The sequence below is a fragment of the Telopea speciosissima genome, chromosome 8, assembly GCF_018873765.1.
Source record: "Telopea speciosissima isolate NSW1024214 ecotype Mountain lineage chromosome 8, Tspe_v1, whole genome shotgun sequence".
Taxonomy (NCBI): Eukaryota; Viridiplantae; Streptophyta; class Magnoliopsida; order Proteales; family Proteaceae; genus Telopea; species Telopea speciosissima.
Genome location: NC_057923.1, coordinates 1,377,955 through 1,390,681, shown reverse-complemented (window position 1 = coordinate 1,390,681; position 12,727 = coordinate 1,377,955). Strand labels below are relative to the sequence as shown.

Genomic DNA, 12,727 nt, shown 5'->3' with positions numbered 1-12,727 from the left:
GCTAAATTGGTTTCATTAGTGCCCATCCGTTGTAGAGAAAAGGGCTAACATGGTAGTCCCAGGTTTAATGAGGCCGGACATGACGTGAAATCAAAGGAAAAAAATCCAAACACACCAATAATTTATCCTAAAAAGCGCTTGGTGCACTTCCTTTCATGTACATCCATGCTCCTTGAAACGAATTCACCGAATTTAGCATAGATAACACTATCAAGGACTGATTGCTCTAATAAATTTTATTTCTTTGAATCAATTAAGCTGAACAAAACTTGAATAACTGGAAAGGGAAATTTACAGTGGGCGCTTCATCCAAATAAAAAATTAAATACATCAGTCAACGAAATAATGCCTTCCACACGCTTGCTACCAGCTTCAATGACGATGAGCCGCCGCACCACTGAAGAAAAAGCAAACGATGTTACATTCAAAGAATGCTCTCTAGAAAAGAAAATGCAATAAAAAAAAAAAACAAAAGAAAAAGGATCTTTTCTAAATCTGCACAGAGGAATATGCTATCACAGCTAGAGGGTTTCCTTATGAGCACCCGGGAGGGGGTTCCTTATGGAACCATATGTGCCTGCCTGTGCTTTGTACATATGCACTCTAAAATTTGATCTCCTATTTTCAACTTTCCAATATCAACGCGTAGCTAGCTAAGCTAGCTGGGCTGTGTCTAAATAAATAACGTGCTTGGGTTTCTAAACCTCCTCTACATACAAAGGGAGTTATTTCAAGTTTCCAACCAACTTTCTGCATTATGAAGTAATATCAAATGATTGCTTTTGAAATGAAATAAAAAAGATCCATGTGTAGGAGCAAAGGAGGGTTACATAGAGATCGTACAAGAAACCCTTTGTAGTGCTGACATTCCTCACAAGCAAATTCATATTATTAGCATTGTAAGAGATTCATATTACATGTAACTGTACAAATTTTCCGGTGTACCTGGATCAGATAGACGCTCCATAGTGTCATGCAGCAAATCAGTACGCAAACATGTTTGACATCGCCTATGAGCATTGAGGGGACTATTCGCCTCGTACACCAGTTGTAGTGCCTGATATCAAATTCCCACAAAAGATATCCTTGGTGAAAAACTGCTTTGCAAGACCCTGAGCCTACACTATAGGGTATTAAGCTACCAAATATGTTTTTTTTTGATTGGCTGCAGCAACTGAAAAAAGTATTGTGGACGCCAGCTCGATATACAAATAATCACAAATTTAAACCTGCGGAAAAAGCCCTAGGCCTCCCCCCCCCCCCCCCCCCCACAAAAAAAAAAAAAAAAAAAAAAAAAAAAAAGGGGCACTAGCTTTTATTTTATACATAAAAGGGGGAAAAAGATCCAGCACACACCCTCACCCAGAAGTAGACCCCCGCAATTTTTTTTTCCATGTGGAAAGGTGATCTGAAAATTCTGACCCTTGGATGTTTAGGAAATGAAGTGGATTTTCCACATCTCAAATTTCAGACCAAGATTCAATGTATCCTCTCATATGTAGGCAGGCCCTCCCATGTATATCCATGCACCCCAAGGTAGTTCTTTGGTAGTCCTTGATTTTTTCAATACCTAGTTTTGCCATTTGGCAAATTCGGAATGGACTGAAATTTGACAGATCCAACCACTCCTGAACTGCCACATGCCAGTTACTGGAGGGTGTGCAGACTGCTGAGACCCCGCTCTAAAGGGTCAATTAAGTGTGATATTTCTTTTTCCCTTCTATGCAAGTACTCATGCAAATGTAAGCAAACACAGATATTCACAAGTGTGTCACTGAAAGAGAGGCAGTTCAGGCACAGTTGAAACCCACTGAAAAACCTATGTACTGTCGAATTTTTTACTAAACGTTGTATATAATGCTCTGCGAAAGCTAGGGTAAGGCTGCATACATTATGACGCAGTGGCGGGAGCCTCATGCACTGGGTACAGCCCTTTGTTGTATATAATGCTAAACAAAGCATCATCTATGACGAAAATTTCCAAAACTAAGAGAATGCAGGCAAATCAGTTTCAGCATCTCTTTATCTAAAATATATAGTCTAATGAATGTTGTTTGTATTATTTATTATCGCAGTGTTTTAACCCTGTTTGTTTCCTAGTGAGGCATGCACCCTAGTGACAAATCTTGATTGACCAAAAGATGACATTAGTCATTTGCAATTTTTTGTCTTGTGAGTTTATGTAATATTATTTGCATTTTTTTGCAAGGGCAGTAAGTGGAATATAATATTTTCCTGTTAAAGCATGTCTAGTTGCACACTGTTGAACCCTAGAACCGAGAGAACAACGAATAAAGTTGAGAGCGTGGTTGAAAGCTTGGAGTTGGAGCCTGAAGGAACAGGCTAGAGCTTAAAGGAAAGTTCAAGGTAGGGTGGTTTTATTTCCTCTTTTCTTTTCTTCTGTCACCCTCTTCCTTGTCCTCCATCTCACACTCCTTTTCTTCTTCTGCCACTATAGATGCCATTCACAGGTCCCTCCTTCCCCTTCTTTTTCTTCTTCGATGGCTCTGTACTCCAGGTCACATCTTTGTGACTGGTTTTCATTCCCTCCCCCCTTTCCTCTCCACCTTATTCTCTCTCCCCCCACCCCTCAAAAAGAAATAAATAAAAGGAAAATACAAAATCCCTTCCTCTTATTTATTTATTTCAGCAGGAATCAACTGCAATTTCTGTCTCATCTCTTGGTTTCAGGGAGCAAGAGTTCTCTAGAAGTGTTTTCAAGAACTCTATCAGTAAACATTTCTACAGAAGTGGAACGCGTTTGGTAGCATAGAAGTGTTTTCGAGATCCTTCTCCTTCATTGTGTCATTCCCTCTGCAGCAAAATTATATTGTTACTTAACAACGGCTGCTACAGGGGAGGTTCTCCCCTTTGGCTGCTGCTGTTGTTGTGTGCTTTGATGCTTGCTTGCTGTTGGAATATGTAATCCAGAATACCGTGGGGGTATTCTGGTCCCTTTGGGGTTAGTTTATTTATTATGTTATTAGGTAAAGTCGGTTATGTGGGTTTTAGTCCCACATCGCCTATTTTAGCCCCTTGTAACTTTCCCCTCTATTATAAATAGAGGGGCGTACCTATCAATGAGAAAGTAACATTCTAAGTCATTCCATTCTCTCTTTCTAACCCACGATTCTACCAACATGGTATCAGAGCTGGTCTGATCTAGGTTAGAAAGAGAGAATGAGAGAATGGAGTGACTTAGAATGTTACTTTCTCATTGATAGGTAAGCCCCTCTATTTATAATAGAGGGGAAAGTTACAAGGGACTAAAATAGGCGATGTGGGACTAAAACCCACATAGCCGACTGTACCTAATAACATAATAAATAAACTAACCCCAAAGGGACCAGAATATCCCCACGGTATTCTGGATTACATATTCCAACACTCCCCCTGGGGGTACAACACGAGGACTTCCTAGGAGGTCACCCATCCTAGTACTGCTCTCGCCCAAGCTCGCTTAACTGCGGAGTTCTCATGGGATCCTAACACTTGCTTTCTGCAAGTGATCGACATTGTCTCTTCTTTCTCCTGTTGCCATGGCCTTGACACTGTTCACATTACATCTACTGGTAGGTCTAAGAAGGGATGGAGTTACGTTGGTCTAGGGAAGTGCAGAACTAGTGCTTCTCTTTGGTGCAAAACCGAGGGGAGATGCTGAGGTTTAAGAAAAATGACACAAACATGATAACCTATTCCTTTATCTTCCTTTTGGATTTGGAATTGGTTTTCTAACAAATTGTTGGAGCTAGAAGGTTCCATTTATATGTTATGAGTTTTGGATATGAAAATCATTGTGTGATGTGTGTTTGGGTGTATTAACATGTGTGTTAATATGGTAAGTATTTGATGTAACCCAAATTATTGAAGAGGTACAGTTGAAGAAAGAACAAGGCATGCTGATTGAATGAAGAACTGTTGAAGAAGGTCTTCCAAGTACAGGTGACGGTCTTCCGTGTCTTGAAAGATCAAGGAGCTAAAAGCTACATCAAGTTGAAGGATTCTTTTAAGAGACACCATTAGGATTGGATTATATTTGGAATATCTTTGTAATCCTAATGTAATTGATCAACAAGATGTAGAAAGCCTAATGAACGACATCAAAATGGACCTAAATGGAAAAACCAAGAAACTAGGTGATTTAATTTAGAAAGATGTCTAAGTCTGTTGTACATGGTCTTCCGTGAACAGGGACAGACGACTGAGCTTAATTGGCAGACCAAAAACATTCTAAATCTAAACTCATGCACAACCGAGGCTTACAGGTTTATGTCTGCAGACGACCATCGTGGCCTTCTATGCGATCTTTCGTGAATGCGGTCTTTCATAACCATCATCCGTGCATGTCCGAGAGTGACTATCTCGAGTCTCTACAGCCACGGTCTTCAGCGACTGTCATGCGGTTTTCTGTGTGATAGTGTTTAATGATGCATGATTAAGAATTTGGAAGTCTTTGACTCGTCATTAAAGACCACTTGGACTCTAATCACTTAAGTGGAACTCTTAAACATCTTCACTAATGTTCAGCAGCTCCAACAGCTAGTTTTTCTTAGAAATCATATGTTGAACATTGGAGACAAAAATGGTTTAATATTTCCAACCATATTGAATTGAAAGTTGTTCTCCAATAGCTAGTTTTTTTTTCTTTTGGGTGAATAAGAAATTCATTACCAAGAAGGAAAAAAGAATTACAGTGCCCTCAAAGGGGAGCAATAAGACAAAAAATAAGAAAGGCCCCTAGCCTCAACTTGGCGGGCCAGGGGTAACAAGGGAGACAGAAGAGAGGCCCCAGGAGACAACAATAAGCCTGTTCCTTGGGATGTCAAAACAAAAAGAAGGAGGGGCTGACGATAGCTTCGCCTTAATATCAAAGGAAATGGAATCCCAAATCTGTTGGTAAGATCTAGAGTTGGAGGTCCATTTCCTAATATTACGCCCCATCCAAATGTGGTTCAAAGTAGCACAAAAAACAAACTTCCCGACAGTATCACATAGAGAACGGCAAGCAAAGGTCATGTCGATCCAAATCCATTCCCTGGAGAAAGGGAGAATTCTTCTAGGGGAAGGCCAACATTTAGCTAAGATGCTTTCTAGATTGCTGCTGCAGTAGGGCACTCGAAGAAGAGGTGATCTATGTCTTCCTCATTGTTCCAACAGAGGCAACACGAAGGGGAAACTGGGATGTGCCGATACCAGAGAAAGGCTTGAGTAGGGAGACAATTGTTGAAGATCCTCCAAACAGTAAAGCAGTGTCTAGGAATGTGATGCTTGAAACAGAGCAGCTTTCTCCAAGAGACGAGAGGACCCTTGTGCCGAATGATGTCCCAGGCCGATTTGGAGGAGAAGAGGGAAGGGTTGCTGGCCAACCAAAGAACGCAGTCCTCGCAGCCAGGAGTCCTTCTGGAGATGGAAGGGAGATCATTCCAGATGGTGGCAAGGTCCGGAGAGGTAGTGGGAGGGGGGGCCCAGCCGGATTGATCTAGAATGTCAGCCACCAGAGAGAGTCTGTGAAGGCCAGAAGCATAAATGGTCCGAGGAGTAATCAGGGGGAGAAGGACTCCCTTCGGATGCCAGTGATCCAGCCAAAGATAGGAAGAGAGACCATCTCCAATCTGAGATTTGATGACATGGCCGACCAAGTGGCGAGAATCTAGGAATTTGCGCCAAATCCAATAGCTAGTTTCTCTTGGGAATGAAAGTGGAATTCAAATGTTCAAAAGAGAAGCTTAGCTTGACTCTAACGGCTAGTTCGGTTTGCCTATTTAAAGGTGGAGCCACTTGATGTCAAGAATCAATACAATCTACAGCAAGCTGCAAAGTGTGCAAATTGATCTACCATTTTGAGTAAGCTGTTTGCTCCATTGCCAACATCATCTTGAGAGTTGAGAGACTACTACTGCTATAACTGTGCTTAAATGCTTGATCATCTTGAGAAAGGGCTGAAAAAAGAGCTATAACGTGTTCAAGTTGTAAAGAGAAAAACATCTTGTATTGATTTTTTTTTAAAAAAAGGTGTGCTTAAAAGTATTACAGTTATCAGGCTTGAAGAAAGAAACCATTTTTGTTGTAAAAGTTAGCCTATGTGGCTTGCAAAGGAAATCCTTGGCCTGTGTGACCTGGGTGGAAATCCTTGACCAGGTGGTCCGGGTGCTCAATCTGAAACAATGATTGGGTTGGTGTAAGGGGTTGATTCTTGTCTGGGAAAAGAATCGGATAGTGGAGAAATCCTTGGTCCGTGATCGAGGTAGTAGACGTAGGACAATTGGATCCGAACCACTCTAAATCCGAGTGTGCATTGTTCTCTCTCAATCTCCCTCTTGCACTTAGTCTGCATCGAGCTACTAGTAATATCTTCCATGGTACTTTCCTTGTTTGTTTCTTATTTGTTTTGTACGATTTGCCATTGTGTGATGTCATTAGGATTAGTATTGGGTTTAAGTTTTACAGATTATATTTGGTTTCATTTGGTCACAACTTAATTCACTCCCTTCTTGGATTTGCATTCGATCCTACACAAATGAAACCAGAATCTCATAAGAACCGACAACAATCGTAAGGGAAGCACAACACGACTGGTTATCAGAAAATACACCGTGGAGGTAATAATTTAAAGGAAGCTGTGGACATCTCCAAAAATGTGAATATTCTATACAACCAAAAGCCACACGTTTGCCTTCTGGTGTAATCCCAAGTTCACACACCCTTAATTTGGATCGCTTGGGCTCCCAAAGTGATAAATTTCTAAATATAACAGAGTTGCAAGTAGTGGCAATACTGTAAATTATGGTAACAATTTAGGCCCCTTTTAAGAAGAAACAGAATCAAGGATGTGATAAGAAATAAAATTTGGAAGTGAAGGGGCTTTCTGGAATTTTCAAATAAGAACAGGGACAGATTAAAACAACTTCAGCAAGTCCTTTTAAGAAGAAACAGAATCAAGGCTGTGATAAGAAATAAAATTTGGAAGTGAAGGGGCTTTCTGGAATTTTCAAATAAGATCAGGGACAGATTAAAACAACTTCAGCAAGTAACGGGCTTTTAAGTAAATCATAAGGATTCTGTCCTTGTAATTTTTCAAAGTTTGGGCAATCTTCAACCTCTCGTTAACACAAACCAGTGGAGGCTAAAACTAATGGAAAAAAAGCTGGACTGAATCCAGATTGGGCTGAAACTATAGGGATGGAATCGCCCTGCCCTGGTGATCAGTCTTCAACCAGAAATTATTGAACTTATAGGGCTTTAAGAGCTGCAATGGAAAAAGTTGCAGAGATTTCAAGAAAACAGAGAAAGAAGTAAGAGGGATGATAAAACAATAGAAAACCAGTAACCAAACAATGGAATTAAGAGAAATCAGTGACAGACACTTATGTACCAGATTTGAGTTCAGTCAGATTACCAGATAAGCAACTATGACGAAAACTAAGTTTCAGAATAATAGTGAGAAAACAGGAGTCACCTATAACAAGCAAGAAAGAACAGCAGCAAGGATAAAACAAAAAGAAGAACAGGAATACCAGGGAATAAGAATGGAAGAGAAGAAGGAAAGGGGGAAGGGGAATCGTACCAGAGAGGAGAAGGGGAAAGGGTACCTGTCGGCCAAGTCGGCAACTCACCAAGCACACACATACACATACAATTCCACTACCGTAGAACCAACTCAATCTCTAAATTTCATTCCTTTCTCAAATCTGTCTTTCCAATCATTGGGTAGAAATATATAAATTAGAAATAAAAGGAAATAAAGACTTCTATTCAAACTCAAAAACTAAAATGGAATGGATCTCTACCACTTTGAGTAAATAAATAAACTACTACAAGCCCTTATTAGACCAAAAACCTGGTTGGGCCGGTTCTGATTGGGCTTGGGTTTCCAAACTCATTCGTGTTGGTCGAACTACTCTAGTGCCACCGCATCACCTTTGTTTCTGGGTTGCACAGAATTGCAGAGAGAGAGAGAGAGAGAGAGAGAGAGAAGCTACCTCTGGCATAGTTGTCAAGGCGCCAAGGCAAAACAAGCCAAGCGAGGAGATAAAAAACCAAGGTGACAAAGCGCCGCCCAGGTGACCAAGGCGACACCAGAAAACAAGGCATGAGAAAGGCGCCTGGACGCCTAGGCAACGCCTTGACAACTATGACCTGTGGTACAGATGGTCGTTTTCGTTTCATCATCACTCAAGCATACGTGAGATAGTATCGAGTTGTATTGGGAAAAACCTGGATTTTCCCCCTTTTAAAGTGTCCTTCGAATAGAGAAACAATATTATTTTTGTTTCTCTGTTTCTCAAATTTTGTGTTCAAGATGTCCAGTTCGTTCCACAAGAACAGAAAAATGAACAGGCGTTACAAAATGTGTTTCTGTTCTATTATTGTTCCTGAGGAACAAAAGAAGAGCAGAAACACATCGCAGGAATGTTATCAAACGCAGCAGTAGTGGCTTGAGAATGGCAGGAAAAACATAATAGGCTTTGGAAAAAAGATCCAACCCATTCTCCAAGCCCAAGGGCTTACATCTGGGTCCAAACAAGGCCTAATGATGGTAAATATGTTAGTTGGGGAATTATATGTCTTCAGGGGTATATATGCACTTTTATTTTTTCAAATATGATATTTAAAGGTTGTCAAATGTGGGGCCCATTGTCCAAAACCTGTGTTAGTCTATTAGGAAGTAACTGAGTTTTATTAGGAAGCTTATTACAATAATTCATGGCAGATCCAAGGAGTCCAAATCTGGTAGAACTCAAGTTCTTTTTTTTTTTTTTTAAATTTAAAGAGTTGTTAATCCTCCCCCCCCCCCCCACTTCAATTATGGAGTAGAATCTGATTTTGGTTTTTGAAATTGAGATTGTTGTCTCTCTTCTTGCTCTCCTCTCTCCCCACCCCCCAAGATTCTGATTTCACTCTCTTCAGATTTGTTTTTCCTCTTCCCTCTCCCTATGATCTCCTTTCTTTCCCTTATTCCTGTGGCACCTTGCTAGCAAGTTCTTTTCTTTTCTTTCTCTTCTAATCCTCCCATCGATCTCCCTTCCACGCTTTCTCTTTTATTTTCTGTTTCTGCAGTATTTTATTGGAAATTCTCTCTGCCCGAATCAGGACTGCCACAAGCATTGAAGGGTTTTTAATGTAGTCCTAGATAGGTAGGAGACCTACTAGGAGCCAGATAACAGGATCAATAGCACAAGGGGTTGCTGGTTCGAATGGACAACACTAGGTTTTAGGTTAATTCTAGGGTTTAGGATGGGAATTTGGGAATGGGTCTTATATAGGTTTAATATGCAGGTCTAGGGTGCTTTTATGGCATATAAATAATAGGATATGGGAAGGCTTTAAAATTCTGCAATTCTGGACAGAATTGAGTTACAGGTTTTGGGTTTTAATGGAGTGGAGGAATGGAGGCTGTAGGGATCTGATTGGGTCGATGGGAAAGGATGGATTAGGTTAGAAAATGAAGAGGGGAAGGATATATGCAGGAAACTAAAATTACTTACTGGTTTGATCTCCTTCAAAGGCAGCAGCAACAGCTTGAAGAAGCTCGATTGAAGAAGAAGAAGAACCTCTTGGTACTGGACAGACGCAAGGAGTCACAGCAGTCCACCCACCCTATCCACCTTGAGCTCCACAAGGATATACACTCACAAAGAGTAGCAGCAATGGCAGCAAGCATAAGGCCAATTTTTATTAATCAAATTCGTATTCAATACTTAGCCCCCTTACAACCTTATATAAAAGACTCAAAATCAAACTCCTACATTAAAAAAAAAAGGCCTAACCCAATCCTTAACCTATTGGGTAACTTAAACTAACTAGGAAACTAAAATACTAAAAGAATAGACTCAAAACATGGCTAGACTTATAGAATCCTAATCCAGCCCAACTTACATCGCATGACCACTTAAGTTGTCACATGACCACTTAACCAAGTCACATGATCACTTAAATTGAACCAATTGGATGCAACTAATTTGAACCGGTTCAATTAAAAAAACATAAAAATAAACTAAGTATTGGGCTAATCCCGTATGCAACCTATGTACCCCTAGTTTAGGCTCATTAAAGTGGCCTAATACATAGAAAACCCTTGGGAACAAAGGCCCAACATGTATATAGCCCAACCCTAGGCCTATTTCTAAAGAAATAAGCCAATTTCTATGATGACCTACATCAACTCTCCCCAACTTGAAAAAATTCGTCCTCGAATTTTGCAGTGATGGGGGAGAATCAACATGTGATCAGCAACTTTGACCATCCCCAAACAAAATTCCGATGAGGCAGGAACATTGGGGATAAAGTCTTCAATGCATGGAGCTTGCTCTTCGAAGAACCATGGTGGCATAACAAACTCTATGTGTTCTTTCTTTGAATCAGCAGCAACTGTCAATGTCTCGTCCATAGAGCCTTTAGTGTTAGCAACATTCTCATCAAATGCATGAGACACAAGCTCCACCTCTTCAAGAATAGCATCTTGAAGGTCATTGTTTTCCTTTGGAATGCTCTCAATCAACTTTTCATCTTCTAATGTTTCAGCTTTGTCTACTTTGTTCTCTTCAATGTATACCTCTTCAGTAGAATCTTCTACAATTGTGTTTTGGACCTCCACATCAATTTGATGGCCGAGCTTCTCAATTATGATCTCAACTACTGGTGCAGCTTGGTCTACTTGAATTTCTTTAGCTATCGGTTCTTAAATCTCTTCAACACAAACTGCCTTAGTAGAATCTTCTGTTGGTACATCCGTCATTGGTGAAACTTCAAACACAGTCGATGCGACTTGTGTTTGAGTTGACATGTTCGGCAGTCCCTGTGGCTATACAGTCGATGTGGTCACCTTTGGTTGTAACCCTTTTAGAGTAAACAAATGGTATAGACGGTGTCGATCAGGTAGGACACACGACTTGTTTTCAGGTTCAATCCAACCTTGTCGCTCGTCCAACCAATTACAACCTACTGCAATAACGCTCCTTAGAGATGGTACCGGCTTACACCAAGCACCGTCAGAGTATGAGGAACACTCAAATTCAACAAAGACTTGACCGGTAGGCATGATGCAAATCTCTCCTAACTGGGACAACATATCCACCACAGATTGTGAAATAATGTTGTTACGTTGCCTCTCATTAACAATTAATATGGTTGTGCTCCCATTGGGTAGACGAACTCGGGTCTTAAAAATGAATGGAGGTGGGTCTTTCGAGGCTTGGTTGGAGCTTCCCTCCACCATAGCTCTGATACCAAATAATGTAGTCCTAGATAGGTTAGAGACCTACTAGGAGCCAAATAACAGGATCAATAGCAAAAGGGGTTGCTGGTTCGAATGGACAACACTAGGTTTTAGGTTAATTCTAGGGTTTAAGATGGGAATTTGGGAATGGGTCTTATATAGGTTTAATATGTAGGTCTAGGGTGCTTTTATGGCATATAAATAATAAGATTTGGGAAGGCTTTAAAATTCTGCAATTCTGGACAGAATTGAGTTGCAGGTTTTGGGTTTTCATGGAGTGGAGGAATGGAGGCTGTAGGGATCTGATTGGGTCGATGGGAAAGGATGGATTAGGTTAAAGGATGAAGAGGGGAAAGATATATACAGGAAACTAAAATTACTTACTGGTTTGATCTCCTTCAAAGGCAGCAGCAGTAGCTTGAAGAAGCTCGATTGAAGAAGAAGAAGAACCTCCCGGTACTGGACAAACGCAGGGAGTCGCAGGAGTCCACCCACCCTATCCACCATGAGATCTACAACGATATACACTCACAAAGAGCAGCAGCAATGGCAGCAAGCATAAGGTTAATTTTTATTAATCAAATTCGTATTCAATACTTGGCCCCCTTACAACCTTATATAAAAGACTCAAAATTAGACTCCTACACTAAAAAGGAAAGGCCTAACCCAATCCTTAACCTATTAGGTAACTTAAACTAACTAGGAAACTAAAATACTAAAAGAAATAGACTCAAAACATGGCTGGACTTATAGAGTCCTAATCCAGCCTAACTTACATCACATGACCACTTAAGTTGTCACATGACCACTTAACCAAGTCACATGATCACTTAAATTGAACCAATTGGATGCAACCAATTTGAACCGGTTCAATTAAAAAAACATAAAAATAAATTAAGTATTGGGCTAATCCCGTATGCAACCTATGTACCCCTAGTTTAGGCTCATTAAAGTGGCCTAATACATAGAAAACCCTTAGGACCAAAGGCCCAACATGTATATGACCCAACCCTAGGCCTATTTCTAAAGAAATATGCCAATTTCTATGATGAACATGCATCAGTACTTCCTGCACTGATTATCATTACAAGTCAGTACATATTAAGATTAATTCTGCTAGTAGAGATCTGAAACCGTGCATTCTGAGTTCTGTTCACTCATCTATTATATCTGTTATGAATTCAACATCATAATCAGTTTGGTTCTGCTTTCTTTTATTGCTTCTTCTTTTTCCTATTAATATTCTTTAATTCCTGGTACTGTGATAGAACCAATACATCAGATTACGCTATTTGACAGTTAACTCAGATTTATCTTATCTGCTAATAAGCTTCATAGTTCACAGTTTTCCTTGCTGAAATCTAGTTCTGTTCTTCAGATCCTGTCTAGTAATCAAGCCTTTGCATAGCCATCACACTTTTCCATCCTGGATCTGTCCTGCAGTTGGGATTCACATATTCCTAACTGGGATTTGTGGAACTAGACTGCATTTACTGTTGTTTTGATGATTGG

General features: G+C 40.3%; 1 protein-coding gene across 1 annotated transcript in view; it reads right to left on the bottom strand.

Moving 5' to 3' along the window:
• Window positions 1-200: 200 nt before the first annotated feature.
• LOC122671042 (sucrose nonfermenting 4-like protein) overlaps window positions 201-12,727 on the bottom strand; it is a 47,893-nt gene continuing 35,366 nt past the window's right edge. Inside the window, exons 12-13 of the mRNA XM_043868134.1 lie at window positions 946-1,057; window positions 201-397 (exon numbers count right to left, since the gene is read on the bottom strand). Coding sequence (XP_043724069.1) covers window positions 306-397; window positions 946-1,057 — 204 coding nt within the window. The 3' untranslated portion in view covers window positions 201-305. The remainder of the gene's footprint in view (window positions 398-945; window positions 1,058-12,727) is intronic.